The sequence below is a fragment of the Rhagoletis zephyria genome, unplaced genomic scaffold, assembly GCF_001687245.7.
Source record: "Rhagoletis zephyria isolate East Lansing unplaced genomic scaffold, Rhagoletis_zephyria_1.1 Rzeph_scaffold_10853, whole genome shotgun sequence".
Taxonomy (NCBI): domain Eukaryota; kingdom Metazoa; phylum Arthropoda; class Insecta; order Diptera; family Tephritidae; genus Rhagoletis; species Rhagoletis zephyria.
Genome location: NW_016167930.1, coordinates 678 through 19,947, shown reverse-complemented (window position 1 = coordinate 19,947; position 19,270 = coordinate 678). Strand labels below are relative to the sequence as shown.

Below are 19,270 nucleotides of genomic sequence, written 5' to 3'. Positions count from 1 at the left end.
AAAATAAAAGAAACAGGGGTATACATACATATATTTTCAGCATTGAGTAATCCAAGAGGATTAAAGCAATAAAATTCTGACTCTACCTTTTTTTGGTTCACCCTAACGTATACACTTAGTACGCATAATTTGACTTGCCTACGCATTCGCACGTACATACATGCATACACACAATTATATACAAACAAATGGTGTATTCTAGACACAAATATACAAAAACCACAAAAACACAAATACCGAATATCAAAAGGCCAGTGTTCGGAATGTCCTTTGATACTTACATTCAATTTAATTCAATTGCTGAACTCCGTAAATGCTTGGATGGCATTTTCTGTTACTTGTCGTGCTTTTGTTAATTCCCCTTGGCTTTTGTTGTTATTATTATTTTCCTTTTTGCTGGTATAGGTTGTGATTAGAAATAAAATTGGCCAAGTTTGTATGTAATAAAAATAAATAGCCCATTTGCATTGCTCGGATGTTGGCAAGCTGCCACATTGAAGGAGGGGGGGGGAATGTAAAATGCGAAAGAGAAAAAGCATATTTTGCTATGCTGACCTTAGCTACTCAGGGTGTTGCGTGGAAATTTATGAAAGGCATACATAAATATTCATTCAATGATATTGTGGGTAGGTCTGCAAGCTTTTTTGGTCATAAAGTATTTAGTTTCTTTCTCTCTCTCTCTATTTCTCTCCCACCAAATAGAATATATGCATACATATATGTAGAGGAGTAACGTTTAACATTGTCGGCCGTTGATGCTTTCATCAACCAAGCTTACCACAAAAAACAAAAACAGCGGTAAAACTCGGTGAAATGGACAGACCATCTATTTTTATATTTCACTACAGACTATTCCACTCATTGCCTAACCGCTGACAATTTACTTTAATATCACCTCAGTTGANCTGATTAGAAATAAAATTGGCCAAGTTTGTATGTAATAAAAATAAATAGCCCATTTGCATTGCTCGGATGTTGGCAAGCTGCCCACATTGAAGGGGGGGGGGGAATGTAAAATGCGAAAGAGAAAAAGCATATTTTGCTATGCTGACCTTAGCTACTCAGGGTGTTGCGTGGAAATTTATGAAAGGCATACATAAATATTCATTCAATGATATTGTGGGTAGGTCTGCAAGCTTTTTTGGTCATAAAGTATTTAGTTTCTTTCTCTCTCTCTCTATTTCTCTCCCACCAAATAGAATATATGCATACATATATGTAGAGGAGTAACGTTTAACATTGTCGGCCGTTGATGCTTTCATCAACCAAGCTTACCACAAAAAACAAAAACAGCGGTAAAACTCGGTGAAATGGACAGACCATCTATTTTTATATTTCACTACAGACTATTCCACTCATTGCCTAACCGCTGACAATTTACTTTAATATCACCTCAGTTGAGGCAAACCTAATTTTCTTTACCAAGTGTTTATGTAAAATGTTGCATGTATGAATGTGAGTATGTACTTCCATACATATGAACACAAGGGCATACTAGTACGTACAGTTGTAGCAATAATTATGCACTGCGCTATTTTGCCTCTGAGCTTTGTATACCCTTAAGCAGCAGTTTCACTTTGATTTTATTGCCAACTGTGACGTTACGCTTTCAACGTTTCAGTTGCTGTACCGTAATATATGCATATATTTCCTGCAAAAAGCGCGACTACTTCATGCATGCATGTAAAGGGTACTCCCCTGCAGTGAAAAATTTGTAATTGTTAGAAATAACCAGCTTGTACCTCTTTCGGGGTTTCGATGAATACCTCACAATTAATAAGCAATGAAAGCACCAACTTAAAGTGAGTTGTAAAGTCGGGAGTTTTTTTCTTTAAACAATTCATTTATACATATGTATATCCTCATGCAAAAATTACTTTGAATACAAATCTTTTCTGCACTGCAGGTTAAAATACGTGCAATGATCGGGTAAAAATAAATTGGTGTAGAGACCAGAGTTGCTCCGCTAATGTATTACAGAGGAGCATATTGTAAGTATTCTCCAAATGGAACCCATGGCCCAACAATTTTTGCTGGGTTTATTAATTTTTTTAAACCGTCGAAAAAACATTTTTTGTCTTTCGCCTCAAATTGTGCCAAAATTGCCTCCTTGACCACATCGTCGTCTTTCCTCTTAACACTTTTTTTGTTTAATTTGAAGACATATAAAAGCCACTGGGAGGTGGATGAGGCAACGATTAGAAGCCATACCTGTGCAAAGCTGCCATTGCAACTCTGCCTTTATGAACCGGTGCGTTGTCTTGCAAGGGTAACACACCCTTGGTAAATTTTCCTCGAGATTTTTCCTTCATGTCCTCCTTTCATTTTTCTGATATAGTTGCGTTATAGTATCGTCCGAGTATGGTGATACCCTTTTCTTTATAAAGCCCTGTATGCAGCTCTAAAGAAAACGGTCAAGAAAAAATTGCCATTATATCACGTGTGTGTCCAAGGAACTTTGACATTTTTGATACCTCACAGCCTGTTGCCTCACTCTTTCCTCAAGAAATAATGGAACGGGCATATATTTCTGTTCCAAACCTGGGTTGCCTTGTGCTCTTTTTTCACAAAAAACTTTAGAAAACCGTAGTAGAAAGCGTAGCAAATGTCTTAAGAACTGCGTACTGCCTTAAGGAAATTTGACTCAAGATAATTTCTTAGCCATTTATTGTACGTAATTTTATATGGAGTTTTTGCTTTTCTTGAGAGCTGCATACAGGCCTTAATCGATGAGCAATACAAGTTTTCAACTTTTTCAACGATGCCAGTTGTGGTTACCTCGACGGGCCATCCTAAGCGGTGGTCGTCTTCAATCGACCCCGACCTTTTTTAAATAGCCCCCATGCTATTTATAAATCATTGATTTACCAGTACCATGTTTACCATAGACGGCTTCAAATTCATTCAAAATAGTTTGCGCACTTTTTACTTGCTTGGTAAGGAATTTTAACTCTGCACGGTGTTCGATTTTCTCCATAGTTTCAGTTTACTTGCGGATCGACTTGTTTAATAGGTGACTTTTCGTAAACTAATTACGTGATTTATTGGCTATAACGAAGCAATCAAAAATATGTTTAGATATTCTTGTATGGCCCTGTGCCAGCCGAAGCTAAGCGGAAATGCAATATGAAGTCTAGTCCTTCTCCAACTGGTATTTTATTCGAAAACGACGCCTTCCTCTTACTCTGCCAGCAGCATCGCGATTTACGTGTTGGTGATGACGTGGACATGAAGCATTTGTGTTCTCTCTTAAGACATGGAAAGGCCCGTAAATCTTCCTTAAAAACTTTTTCTTGATCATACCAACAGCCACTTCATCATATGATGTGATCGTTTACGCTTCTGTAACATACATCGGGATGAGCATAATGAGACACTTAAACTAGCTACGAGAAGGCAGAACCGATGCCGCGGCTATGGAGAGTCATCAAATTTATAAATATCTTTAAAATATTCCAGGGAAACCTATCCTTCCGTGGGAGACGAATAACGAGCAATCTTGAGATGCATATCCTACTAATTCAAAGTACTTGAAAATTTTTCTTTTTAGTTACTGTTTTTTCTAACAGGGTTGCTATATGATTTTTTTTAAGCGAATTTCCATCTGGTACACTTTTATGCTTTCTTATGTTTAAAAATTATGAAGCGAACACTTCGTTTATTTCTTTTTAGAGAGCTAGACTCCGCGTTAAAAATTTATTAAGGGATAACCTCTGTTACATGCATATATCTCTAACCCGAAAGCTAGGAGAAAAACCTCAGCAGGATGATCTTTAAAAAAGCAAAAGAGAACAGATTTTTGGCAACCTTAAAAGTAAGCCTTCAGAATATTTAAGAAGGCATAAAAAGTCCCAGAGCGAGTATTGGCGTAACTTCTGCAAACAAATTCTTTTAAACATTTTTCCAAATATGAATTCTATCCAGGCACTCATTATGACTGGACATTATCTTGTAGCGAAATGTAGGATATCTATGTGAATATCTACTTTCTTGGGGGCTCCGACTACAAAGCCAATGCTTCGCCAAGACCTAAGATACATTCTTACCTAGACAACTCCGTAGGGAATATAATGACAGGGTAGGATGTCCTCTGCAAAGAAAGTTTTTTACCAAAAGGATACAGGACCGCTCGTGTGAAATAAAGAGATTTCAGCCCCATAAGCGTCACCTCATTTCTTCTAAAGACTCTACAAAGCCTCATAGATGAAAACATACGATGAAATCTAAAAAATGATAGCCTCTGTGAACCAACATGCTTACCATAAGGGAAAATCCTTGGAGACCGCGCTCCAATGAAGTCATACTTATCAAAGATTGAAAAAGTATTAGCCATCAAAGAATAGACGGACGTTTTTGTCGATATTGGAAAAAGATTTCAATAATGTCCAACCCTGAATCAATTGATTAGTCCCTCCTCCTAAAGGGGATGAAAATGTTGTAGGTGGAATTTATAAAGCTCATTTTGGGAAACAGCATAATTTTATCGGAACTGTAAGACATATCCATAACTAAATATAACTATATGTTATCTGTCTCCCCTACTCTGGAATCGAAAAGTGAACGCCCATGGTATATAATTCAGGCCAAAGAAGTTGTTATCCTGCCATGAAGAAAAACCGTTTAGGTGCAAATTTGTCTCATAGCTCATTATGATTTTTTTATCAGCATCAACGCTTGGATCACTTTTACTTGTTGTTCAACTGAATATCGTAATACCAATTGCCCGATAAACTCATCAACATTTAAAAAATAATTCCTATAAATTCCAAAAGAATGCATGCTTTCGTCATTATATAATATTATTTTTTAGAGAAACTTATGCATGCACCAACTTCTCGGCGCGATATATGAACAGCTCAGCTCAGGAAGTTAACTTGTAATTTCCTACTATGCTATTTTTGTGAACTATTATTCATGGAAAATAAGTACAGTCTCGTATATTATTTTACTTTTTGATTTCAGTATATTATCATTTCATATAAAATATTAATAAAACCACGATTGTCTATCATTGAACCAATTTTTTTTCTTTTTTTATAGATCAGCCAACAGCTCATCTCAAAATGGGTTCTTCATTGAATCCAGATGACATAAAGGAAGGCGATGACGTTTACTTTGAATGCGTCATACAATCAAATCCAAAGCCATACAAAATGTCGTGGTTTCATAACGTAAGTACCAAAAAGTAAAATATGCAAACGAAAAAGCTCAAACATTTACACGAATGCAAGAAAAGTTACAAAAAGGAGTTGTATCTCCTTTTTACCAGCTAAAATACATACATTAAACCATTAAAGCACTTAAGTGAAATGTGTAACACAAATGGTTGTAAGTATGTACGCATCGCACAAAAACTACAGCAAAAAATTGCCCGCCGTGAAGCAAATACACAAAAAATATGTATGCAAGGATTTACAACTCATTGCATACCTAGATCATTTTATATATGGATCTATGCATAAGTACTTATGTACGACTTTAAAAAAAATATGTTTGTATATAGCATGCACATATTTACATATACAAGTACAAATTTTAATGTGCAGCGACATTTATGTCCATTGTATGTACGTTAGGGTGGTCCTAATGTGCATGCGTGGAGAAAAGGTATAAAAAGTTAAGCTTAGGATTTTTGTAAATGGAAAAATATATCTTTTTTATTAAAAAAACAAGTAAGAGCAGCGCCGTCTTCGGCTATGCCGAAGGCTTCATACCTTTCATGAACATCTGCAAATTTTATTTGACAGATTACTGCTTTTGAATACATCTGCATACATCGATAGAGGAGTTACATACTTATATAAAAAATCGCATCTAAACAATCAGAGGTATGGAACATACACTTTATATGGCACCAATCATTTTCACTGCTATGTGATCGGTATGTAAACCGGTAACACAATTTGTTGGGTTTAGTTTCCTACATAAAGGAGATATATCGCAAAAACTGGTATCTGAACAATCAGTGCTATAGGAGATAAAGCTTATACAGCATAGATTTTGACGATTTTCTCAGTAGACATTGTATTATTATTTATAAAATATCTTACGAAATTTATCGGTTTTAGCTGTTCAAATAAAGGAGTTTTACAGTAAAATCACATATCTGAACAATCAGATGTATGGAAGATATATGTTGTAGCCATCCGATCCTTGTTATTTTCACTGTAAGTATTCTGTTAATAATGAGTGAAAATGGTGCGAAATTTCATGTTCCTAGCTGCATAAATGGAGGAGATATGATAAAAGACCTCATATCTGAACAATCAGTTGTATGGGGGCTGCAGGTTATAGTGACCCTATCTTCGTTATTTTCACTGTAAGTCTTCTGCGAGTGAAAACAGCGCGAAATGTCATGGCCCTAGCTACATAAATGGATGAATTATAACGCAAAATTCTATATCTGAACAATCAGTTGTATGGGAGCTATAGGTTATAGTGACCCGATCTTTGTAATTTTCACTTAAGATTCTGTTGATAATGGGTGCAAGTTGCAAATTCATGTTCGTAGCTGCATAAATGGGAAGTTATAAGAAAATCTCATATCTGAAAATCAGTTGTATGGGAGCTATATGTTATAGTGGTCCGATTCTTCCGGTTCCGACAAATGATTAATACATTATAAAAATACACCCACCTACCAAATTTGATCCGGATATCTCGAAAACTGAGAGACTAGATTGCATACAAACAGACGACAGACAGACAGACGGACATGGATAAATCAACTCAGCTCGACGTTCTGATCATAAAAGTATATTTTAATGGGTCTATCTCTTTTTGTTCTGGTACTTAAAACACGGACCAAAGTTATAATACCATTTCATGCTCATGAAAGGTATAATTACATTTAGAACCGTCTGAAAGCTCGTGGAGTTTTCATGTATTTTATATAGGGCGGGAACACCTTTTCCTAGAAATGATATTGAATTCTTGAAAACAATATTTTTCGATCGGAAAACTCTGTTTATCTTTGAGAAACTTCCAATTATAGTGCCCAATTGTTAATTTAACAATTCTTCAATACTAACTGTTTTTTACACGTCCTCCAAAATCCCCAAAATATGCAATGGATTGACCCATAAAAATCGCTAGTATTAAATAATCTCTAGTATTAATAACGGTAAAGAAAATTAATTGAGTCTCTTGAAGAGAAAGAAAGTTTTTCGATCGAAAAATATTGATTTTCAAGAATTCTATACTATTTGTACGAACAAAGAGTTTTTTCCCCCATAAAAAATACATGGAAAACTTCATGGGATTCCAGGCAGTCCTAATTAACATTGTTTTGCTTTACACTTGTGCACAAGGGTATTATAACTTCGTTCACATAAAGGTTCTTTGTAGCAGCAAGTAAACAGCCGTAAAAATTTATATTCCCAATGATTTTTAGGTGGAAAATAAAAGTACTAAACTATTTTGGAAAATAGGCGTAGCCACGGTCACTTATGATTACATGCGTTTAACTATTATCGTAAACGATACACTAATTTTTGCCCAACATGGCACAATTGTTGGTCTTGAGAAAACATACCAAATGGCTGAAAATTTTTCAATTCGGATAATAACCACGCCCACATAACATATAACGGTAATTTAGGGAAATACGAAATCTTCGACAAATCAATAAATACTGAAGCTAATTTATAATTTATTCAAAAATGATGTTTGCAATAACACTTCAGAAAAAAAATTCGTTTGCATAAACATTTTAGAAAATGGGCATGGCACCGCCCACATATGTTTATCTCGGTAACCGTTTGATCGATTTATACCAAATTCGGTACAGTTATTGTACTTGCCATATGTTGAAAATTTTTGAATTCGGACTAAAATTACGCCTACTTTTAATATAACGGTAAATTTTAGAAACATAGATTAGATTAAGGATGCATATCTACTCAAAGTCGATCTCACAACAATACCTTAAAAATAAATAACATTATTATGGAATTTTATAAAATGGGCGTACAACCGCCCAGTTATAACTGCATAAGGTTATCCCATTAAGACTAAATGAAAATACTATCGACATCATTAGAAATAGGGCAAAAACCACTCTGCTTATCATGTAACTGTAGTTTTCAGAAAGGTTGAAAACTATATTTAATACTTTCGCCGGCTACTTATTTAATTTTCGGCTTCACCCGAACTTAGGCTTTTTAATGTGTTTTCATTTAGAAAAATGCTTGGGGTGAGAGCTGACCATTTTAAACTTTTTTATTACCACCCTAGTGTACATATATACATGCATTGATAGGTGTGCACAGGACTCCAGTAGACAGCTTTGTAATGCAAACGCACACTTGCTAAACGCTTGAATAAAAGTCTTCACTGTTTTCTCTTTTCAGTTCTTTTGAATATATATGTATGTACATTGCACATATGTACTTATGTATACACGATTTCGTGTGGACTTTTTAATATACAAGAAGAAATCTAATAGGCACATTTCTACGTATGTTTTTACTTATGTATATATATATATACATACAAACACAGCTGGTACAACATAGGATTAGACATTTAGTGGAAATTATTTTATTTTTTTAGTTTGTCTTTAAATCCAGACTAGGTTCGCCGGTTTGTTGGCCTACCAACCTTTCTGCCTAGCTACTACTACTAAATTTTCATCATTTATACCGACCATGTGGTGTTTGGGAAGTCTGTAGGCTTTACCAAAAAACAACTGGTATAAAACCATTTATTTCTAAACTTCAGGCAGGAGTATGTCTGTACAAGTATTTTTCCATCTGGAATAACATTTTTTGCTACCTACTGCCGAAGCGTTCTTAGGCTTCATCTTGAGTTTACTTTACGTCATTTCCATTCGTTTGTCTGACTTGGAATGGCAAGTGATGTGGTAATCCTTTATTTAACTGGTTTTTTTTTCATAGTGATTCTATGTGCTTGTATCCTTTTTTTTGCCCTTGTACAAAAATGATAACTGCTTCCTTGATTCTGGCAGCAAGTTTGATTAAAACCTAAGGAGATGTAAGTCATAAATATCGTCGTCTCAGAAAACGGATGTCGAATGTTACAAAACACGGTTTTGAGAAAATTGACTTTGAAGTTTAAGGTCGAATTAATCCGAAACTGTACGGTAGATTTTTGTAACTTTTGAAGGAGACGTAGTTGGTGTTATTAGTTTTGATTTCCCATATTTTTACATTTAATATCTCTTAACGTTAATGAGAAAATTTACTTTTCATTCCGTATACATTTGTCGTAAGTAGCGTTTACTCACCACTTTGTTTTGTCCACAGAACATACGACAATAGTAAAGTATCTATTTCAACGACGATGGTATAATTTGATGAAAAAAACAGACATATTTATTAAATAATGATTACTTATTAGAAAAAACATAACAAAAACATAATCATGTATTTAATAAAAAAAATCTGTACATCTCTTATGCTGTAAATATGTTACGAACATACGTTTTCTTTATATAAAAACAAAAAACAATACTTAAATTCAGTCTTTTGTACATTTTTATCTCTTTCATTTCATTGGAGACTCAGTGCAAGCTAAAATTTAAAAATTTAAAATTTTAAAATTAGTTACTTAGTTTAATTTTCAATTTTAATTGTATCGTTATAGTAGCGGACCATCCAATTGTCGTAAGTTCAAAGTTTTGCGATACATACGACAAATGTTTTATGATTAAAAAAAGATTACATTTGTATGGGAATTTGTGGTATGTGCCACATACGACAAACGTTTTATGATTAAAAAAAAGGTACGTTTGTATGGGAATTTGTCGTATGTGACGCATTTTCAGCACATACAACAAAAGGCATACCCAATCATTAATATTATGTAACATACGACAAAATGCGCACGAAATATCTCAAAAACTAATGGAGATATAAAAAAATGGATTGCAGAAATCGAAAGAGCATGTCCAACTTAGTAAATCTGCATCAAAATCCCAAAATCGTGATTTTGCACATTCGTCATCCGTTTTCTGAGGCGACGATATGCAGGCATGTTAAACTACAGCAATATGAAAACATGGCTGAGGCACAATGTATTCTTGTGAACTTGTTTATTTAGTTCTTAGTAGCGAACTACTTGGAATAGTAAGTAGTTTAATGGTAATGACATTCGTAACATCAAATGTTCCCCCTTTAATTATTAAAATTGCTTAACTGTAACTCTTTTTACAGTAGGTAAAAAAGTACGCTCAAATCAATAACTATGAAATCGTTTTATTACCATAACAAGATCCGGAAAGCAGGTGAGATAAGCACTAAAAATTGGAAAAATTTACTTACAATATGCTGGAAAAGAAATTTAAATAGAGTTAATGAAGTTCTTAAGAAATTTTGAACGCTTTGGACTAAGTTTTTTTTTAAGTGTTTTGTGAACAAATAACACAGGGTAACCCATACTTTCGAAAGAAATAGAAAGGTTGTGCGAAAGATTTACGGGTCTTTATTCATTGGCGATGACAAATATCGCAGGTGATGGTACGGTGAGAAATCTACATACATATCTATTAGTTATATAACCCGTTGGAGAGTTACATTACATTAAACATATCTTTGCAGCTTTTTGAATAATTTTTCGGCCTATAACTGTAAATATTATTTTGCACCGATTTTGAATCTTGCAACATATCGTGTTTTTCCCAAGGGAAACATTAGTAAAGTATGGAAAGGACGTAACTCTCATTTTCGCTACTTTACAGGAGGAGGAAATGTCTTATTAAAGTTTCAGAACGCTATGTATTTAGACATTTTTTAAATGCAATTCACAAAAAAAAAGCCAAACAATCTCTTTTATATTTTTTCTAAGGCTTTTTGAGATAATTTTTTTGCAAAAAGCGTGAGTAAGCAAAGTTTGCTTCGAAATTAAGTGTTTTAGTATTTTTTTTTTGCAGTACACTATGGCTTATATGCTAAAAAAAAAAAATGATTTAAAAAACATGTTTTTTAATTTATAGGCATATGATTTTCCACATAAAAAAGGAACAATACAAAAAAAAAAAACAATATTTAACACGTGAAGACGAGGGGTCTAAAGAGATTCACTTCTTAAGTTGTACTTTTCTTAAACAAGTTTGAATGCAGTTTTCTTTTTTAGATAATCGCATGAAAGTACAAAAATATACCACAAACAAATACAGTGGAAATTTGTGGAAAATGTTGCCAAACTAACTAATCCCAATTTAAAGCCTGCAAAGTCGGGATCTATTAATTTACCTACTGAAAAGTTAAACAACAAAATTGTTAGATTTAGGGATTTGTCTTGACTTAGTTGCATACTTTGCGTTCCTCAGTTGCTTATCCAATTTTGCAGCATTTTTTCGTTTAATCTCAATGTCACACACAAGTGCAATCGGCCGGTATTATGTTTCAAAGTGTATGTAATGAGTACAATCATCCATCTTAATATTTCTGAAAATCTTCTTATTTTCTCAATTAAATTTACAAGGTCCATAACACATCGCTGACTGAGTGGAAGATCGACTTATCCCTGCAACCAGTTCAAAAACTCCCTATATCAAAAAACTTTTCAAGAACGTCTTATTTTAGAATTTGGTTGAAGAACGCCCTATCTTGGAGTTGAATTAAAAAATACCTTATCCCAGCTGCCGATTCAAAACGCCCTATCTCAACATATTTTCAACATATTTTAAGTTGAGATAGGGCTACCGAGATACATAGGTCGATCTTCCACTCAGCCGTCGATATACGTACCTACTTTCTTTTACACCCAAGACATATTCCAAAACAAATTCAAAATGTGCTTCTTCATTGGCTCGTCAAAGGTTGGTCAATTTCTGAATGAACTTCTTCTTTTTCAATATTGTGCTGCACAGGCCTCTCCCAGTAGTCTTGTGGGCTTCTGACAAAGCCAAAATCGAAGCATTACGCAGAGAATATTAGCAAAAGGCGGGAAATGTCCTTTCTCTTCCATTCAATGCAATAGTTATAAACAAGTAATTTTAGGCAAAAACACAACCAAATTCAAGTTGCATATAAAAATTTAACAAGAAAATGCAAAAAAAAAAACAAATTTTTACAAAAAGAAATTGTATATGTACTTCGAACAAATAAAATCGCCATATATTTTGGACATCAAGCGGACATACATATCACTAGTTGGGGGTAGTGCCCTACATTTTCAGTTTACACTGTAGCTAATGATAGTGAAACATTTTTCACTACTACTTTTGATGTTTTGTGGTGAATTGCAAAATATCAGGCTAACTATACAATAGTCATAGCGAAATAAAAAAAATGGACCACTAAAATTAAGAATCGAATATTGAAAAAAAAAATATTCCTTCAACCCATTTTTTCTACACTAAAATTGATAGTAAAAAAAAAATCTAACACTAGGTAATGTTAGTGGAGCACAGAAACGTTTCATTAAATTTAAACACTTATCTATGATGATTTCGTTTCTACCAAAAAATGCAAGGTACAATGAAACCGATTCAAAATATGTCGTGTTCCTGTTTCGGTTTCGGTTTTGCAAAGTGTTCCGGTTTCGGTTACGTTCTCGTTCTTTAAAATTTGTTTCTGTTTTTCTCCGGTTTCGGTTTTGGAATACAAAAATTAAGATAAGTTTGACAAACAAAAAAACTAATTATTTATTAAATAATAATTTACCTTCCAAGGTTTGTTTTTGGCGATGCTAAACATTGTGATTAATTTTAATTTATGTAAAGAAATCACCTCTGAATCTTATAACCATTGTACAACACAATCTAATAATCTCCATCACATTTGCTTAGATCTAAATTCAGAAATTTGTTTAGTATATTATTTATTATATAATGGGAGTTGTTGCTGAAAGTGATTTGATATAATACCCTGCAGGAAATGGGACTAGTTTGTAGCTAAATATCAACTAACTAGCAGTCGACTAGTGGTAACTATTTATTAACTATTTCCTTTGGCCGTAACCAACTACTTTTGAAGGGTGATGACCGAAAAATAATGATGTAGCTAACTACTTTTGGACATAAATATCAATACAATTTTGTTTCTCATTTTTATATTTTTTTATTTATTCTATTTAACATTACATACATTGGTTACATGTTCTTTTGTAGGTGGTCCCACATTTGAATTCCATCAGACATAACATCAAAATAATAATGTAAAATTTCGATCTATATTTTATATGTCCTGAATTCGAAAAAGAATCTGCGAATTGCAGAAAAAAATGTGTTTTGAAATTATTTTTGTAGGAGGACATTTAAATAGAAACTTGTAAAGATAAAAACTCACGATTGCGTCTGCATGACTCCTGCACGACTTTGCAGCTCATTTAAAGTTAGTTTTGTCATAGCTCATTAGAAGTCAGTTATTGATCGAAATCTCGTAAAAAAGCTAACTATAAGTTGGTGATTGTAATCAATTGATAATTTTTTCTGCAGGGTACATACATATAAGTAAGTGTGATATTCACAGAAATTTTGCTGATATTATAATATAATAAAAATTTTTTGTTTAAATAGGTCACATCTTACTCGCAAAAGTCTAATAAATGTATTTAAATATATTTGTAGGCCAAACACTTGATTGGCTCTTATCAATGAAATCGAGTCCACTACATTACTACTTAAATTGGCTCTCGTAGGTGGCATAATGATTTTTAGGCCAGAAAACAGCCTGTCAACACTGAGCTGCGTTGCAGGAACAGCTAAAACTATTTTATCTAACTGTGTGCTAAGTGCGGTTTCCACAAAGACTCATTTTTCCAATATTTTAGTAGAACATCGATACTTCGGTCTTGCCGTCTTTGCTTTGCTTTGCTAAAACAGGAAGGATAATTTCAGAAGTTTCGGTCCACGGAATTACGATTCTCGTCTGACTGAGACAGCACTAACTCAAAATCATCAGGCTCGTCATCTGAAGTGAAAGCGGCAGCACTGCTACCGCCTTGAATTGCAGCAAATTTATCAGTGTTGCTATAAATCACGACATATAAGAACTAAAAGGCTATTCACATACTAGTCAACAAATTTGTTATGCAAGTAATTTTTTGTGAAACATCACAGTTATGGTACCGAGGAAATAAAATTTTGGTTGCTACATCTTGCAGCTGATTTTTTATAAATTTCTGGTAACCGATTGAAACCTGTGCTTGAACAGGTTTCGGTTTCGTTCCCGTAAAGGTCAAGTACCGGTTCTGGTTTCGATTTCGGTTTTGGAAAACGAAACGGTTATAAACGGTTACGGTTTTGGTTTCGGTTTCATTTCCTGAAAAAATGTCGCCTTTTGATTGCCCCTTTCTCTTTTCGTGTTCTATTCCAAATTAAAGGCAAGGGGTGAAAAAGTTTTATACTCATTTCTTAATATGTCACACTCTTATACTTATAAGGCCAAAAAGGCATATTCTCTGCTCTGATAAGCTTTGTCATATATGTATTACATCTATGTACATATATTGCTAGTACATTCAAAGTACATTCTCCAACATCAGAGCGTAGAAATATTGAAAAAATAAATTATTATTTAAAAACAATTCATTTGAAAAATTAACAAAAAATACAATTTTTGTAAATTCATGAAAAACGCTGCGGCCGCTGGCGATGACAGAGGATAAAAATTACTGCTAGAGAAGGACTTGGCATCACTTTGCATTTTTAATTGGCGTCAATTAGCATAGAAGAGGATTGAATAGCGTGCTTCATTCCCTAAACCGCCCCTGATATGATATGGCACTTCACTGACGAATTTCCCTTACTTTTCCAAAAGGGTGGCCGCCTTATATAAGTAGGAATTTAAAATGTACATTAGGTATCAGATATACTTTTGAGGCGCTTTACAAAGTAAGTTACGTAGAATGTAGAGCAGTCGCTCGGAGTAGTTCGGCGCTTGGAGATAACCTCGGCGGCACGTTATTNGTCGTCGGAGGTGTCCATTTTACGCTTTACTAGTAGATTACATTGGTTATGATGACAATTTTGGTACTAAAACTGAAATAAAGCATGGATGACCTTGTATGGTGCTTACCTATTTTTCCAGTGCTTACTTCTACAAGCACAAAAATTTTCATAGGCTGTCTTTCTTTGAACTATTACATACTGAGCCCTAACCGCCTTTTTGATGCAGAAATGCATCTAGATGCTCGATACATGCATCTGGGACTCGATACATATATGGGGGGATAGTTGCCCTGAAAATTATATGGTTGTTTAAAATGACAATATTATGAAATTAGTCAGCTATACAAGGACAAGAAGGCAAAAACATGCATTTTTGCAGGGTTGAGTGTAACATCAAACACATTTCGCACCGGGAAATGCAAGAAACGAAATAACTATAAGTTAACACTTTATTGCATATTATTGTGTGTGTTCAGAAACGCAACAAGCCGAAGCATCAGTCTCTTTTATTTCTAAACTATAATGGATGAAAATATTCAATATGCACAACCATGGTTGAATGCCTAATTGGAACTTGGTTGCGAAAATATATTTTATAGGTAACAGAAATTGATGCTTTGGCTTGACGCATTCCTGAATGCACCCATTATTTTTTGCTGCAGTATTTACATATATACTTTGGATTACCAATACACAATCCAAATATTTTTGAGCGAAATTAGAAGATTTGTAATAATAACTCCACTCCAGGGTAACTTGATGAGGAGATTTTTTCAAACTTCCTATTGTTATTCACGAACCCACCAAGCAGAGGATGTTGACGTTACATTTGTACAAATGTATGTGTGTGCATTAGGGTGGTTCAAAAATGCATGTGAAAAAGTAAAGTGGGAATTTTTATGCCCTCACCCCTAGGATTGTTCTACACTGAAAAAATATACTCCTATTTTTTTATTTCGAAATCAAAATACATTTAGAGGTCGCTCAAAGCGCTCAAAGTTTTCCATGTATTTTATATGGGAAGTAAACCACTTGTCGTAGAAATGGTATAGAATTCTTGAAAATCAATATTTTTCGATCGCAAAAACTCTGCTCCTTTTCAGAGAATTTCCAATAATATTACCTAATTATTTATTTAACCATTTTTTTATAGTAACTATATTTTATAGGTCCGCCAAAACCCCCAGAAAATGTCAGAAAATGCAATGGGGGAAAAATAAAAAATCTTTGGTATCAAGAAATGGTTAAATAAAAAATTGTGTATTGTTTTTGGGAGTTTTCTGATCGAAAAATATTGATTTTCAAGAATTCCATACCATTTCTATGAAACGTTTTTTCCCCATATAAAATACATGGAAAACTTTGAGCGCTTGGAGCGACCTCTAGATATTTTTTGATTTCAAAATAAAAAAGGGGTATATTTTTTCGATATAGAATAATACAAGAGGGAGCATTAAAGTTCCGACTTTACTTCTTTTGGCCAACCTAATGTACATACATGCACCATATCAAATTTCGGCTCGAGAAATTTTATGAACAATAATTTTTGAAAGTTGAATGAAAAAATTTTTATTGCTGCTTATATGCAGTGACTATTTCAACTTTGTACTATTTGAGTTTAGTGCGAATTTATTTACTTCCACAATGAAAAAGAATAGCAATATCACTAAAGTTTTTAGTAGTGGTGAAGAAGTTTTCCACTATCACTAAGCTGCTGATAAATAGAGAAAATTATAATATCTTCCAATTTATATAGTAAAATGCCTAGTGTACTCAAAATTTAGTGCACTACCCCCAACTATGAACCTAGTGGAAAGCTTAGAATTTTCCTCTTTAGTTTTATAAATTTTGACACTGTACAAATGCAGTGTCGGTCACTTTTTACTAAATTTTCTTCCACTACTTTATTTAAGTCATATATGCATGTACATAAATGTTATACATACTATTGTATACAAATATGTACATGTGTGTATCTGTCAACATATCCGGCCAGAGAAATCGCATGTGTATATCTTCTTCATAATTATTTTACAAATAGCATGACCTCTACTATGATTTCCCCTTTCTTGAAAGTTCAGATCATCCTGATTATCATCATTTTCTTGAATTTTCGTCATCATCTGCAAGCAATACACTCGTAAATATGTGTGCTTCCTTCAGTAATGTTCTTAAAATCAAAGAGCGTTATGATCCCTTTTATCAACACTAGTATGCCATCAGTACACACAAACACTCGAACACATACGTACATATTCACATACGCTCAGCCATTTTCCTTGGTCATGTCCTGACGTCTTCTCGGCTATGCTCTTCGGTCGTCACTATCACACGCGTGTCAGTCTCACTGGCACTGATGCGTTTATTTCACCATTTGTTACACGTTATTTCACGCGGATTTAAAAATATACAATAAATATTCTTTTTGCACTTTTTCTCATTTTCCTTGCATTTTCTTTCTTCTCGGTTCTATTACGCAACGATGCACTTGCAATTTACCACTTCGCCATACTGCTACAACAACTATAACAACACACACACATATCCTTGGCTCATATGGCTGTGATTCGGCGCTGCAGGGCAAGGAACTGCATTCCAATGTTTCAGCTGGCATCATCCTTTCGGATCAATCACTCGTCCTGCAGAGTGTCTCACGTGCATCCGCTGGTGATTACACGTGTTTGGCTGTGAATTCGGAGGGAAAGGGCGCCAGTAATCCAGTTTCGTTGCGTATACGCTGTAAGTATCAAGTGAAAACAATTTGATTTCATCATTACTGATTGCTCTTTGATGTTAATATTGATCAGCGAACGTGCGTAAGTACCTACATATCTACCAGTGTATACACATTTATGCGCTGCGAACACTTTTTACCATATAGTGGTCATCAACGTATAGTTTAGTGATAGATTTATCAATAAGAAATTGCTTATGTAGACAATAGCTAAGAATATCGTAAAGAGGTCCTTGTGCGATTAGTTATGTCCTTGCTAAAATCTAGCGCGATATGCTATGCCACATTAGTAAGGTCCCATTGACTTAGGCAAACCATATGATTGAGACGCATTAGTGGGTCGCAGGTAACTTTAAATCATGTTGATTTTAAACTCAGAGCATCTAGCTAGGTCTTGAAAGGATCCAGCTAGGCGTTTTATCACTTGTTTCTAATGGCATATGAATTTCTATGACACTCTCATATATCTCCTCACTGAACTTATTGATCCTGGGATCCTGGGATTTACTAAAATTTTTTTCCATTTTGCAGTAGGCTCACCGTTCTCAGCAATCAAAAAATTAAACCACGCAGATTCATTGTCGGCATATCTGGCCTTATGCGAAGAACCCTTAGTAGGAGAACATGTAATCTAATATTCAGATATTTTTATAATTTTCTAAAATAGCTATATTATTTCGAACAAAAAGCACTCATATTTGCAGAAACTCAATTTCCACAAAACCACGCCTGCAAAGTAAACTAAAGAAAAACACTGTTTTCAATTGCTACCAGATTTTTCGTTCTTACAAACTGAACAAGTTCAGTTATTCAGTCAGGTTCTGAAATCCAAATGCAAATGACCCAAGTTCACTTTGAGTCCAAATTTTGTTGTTCTATATTCCTCGATTTTAATGCCAAATGAACGTAAATTATTTTTTTCGTTTTAACTTCACTTTTAAAGTATAAACAGAATCAAATCGCTCAGAGAAATTCGTCTGAAGAACCCCCACCACTACCTAGTGCTTCGCTAAAAGTGTATCCACTCAGTAATTGTTCTCACCTGAGACTACAAAAAAGCCGCGTCAACTCGTCAACGACCTCGCTGCCTTCGACTCAAAGTGGTCTGCATCCCACGATAGTGTTACCGCATTTTTAGCTAGAAAAGTCTTTAACAATTTTGGATTTCATCATTTTGTTTGAGAGGGTCCGAAAGTGGAGCTCGAAAAGCCCTCTTCAAACGTCTTTCAATGCTTAATTGAGGTATGTTACAATTCACAATGCTTCATACCAGAAGAAAGGGTACAACTAATTTACATACCACGGTTCGTGGAAAAGCTCAAGCAAACGATATAGTGTGTGACAATATCCTTTTGCAGAACCAGTGCGATATGCCCTACTTATGTACGTGTCATTAATTTTAGAAGGAATTTGATTGAAAATACCAACAAAAAGTGATAATGCAAAAATTTTTACCAAAAGAACCTTTTTCTAACCGAGGGAAAAATTACAGCACTAGTCTCAAAAAATTTTTAGATTGGGAGTGGCTGGTGAGAATACCAGTGTTCAGTTTCAATTGAAATGTTAATATTGGAATTTTAAAATCACTAAGAACAATATCACATCTACACGTGAGGTAGATAACAATTTTTTTTAAACTTAACTGTTTAATTTACGTTAAAAAAATATATTAAAAAACA

At 34.2% G+C, this 19,270-nt stretch overlaps 1 protein-coding gene across 1 annotated transcript; it reads left to right on the top strand.

Moving 5' to 3' along the window:
- Positions 1-5,038: 5,038 nt before the first annotated feature.
- Positions 5,039-17,596, top strand: LOC108376713 (peroxidasin homolog; the record flags this gene model as incomplete). Its single annotated transcript, XM_017632944.1, has 2 exons — positions 5,039-5,171; positions 17,437-17,596. Coding segments are annotated over exons 1-2 (268 nt in total), but the record flags the coding sequence as incomplete, so codon positions are not given.
- Between the last annotated feature and the right edge of the window lie 1,674 nt (positions 17,597-19,270).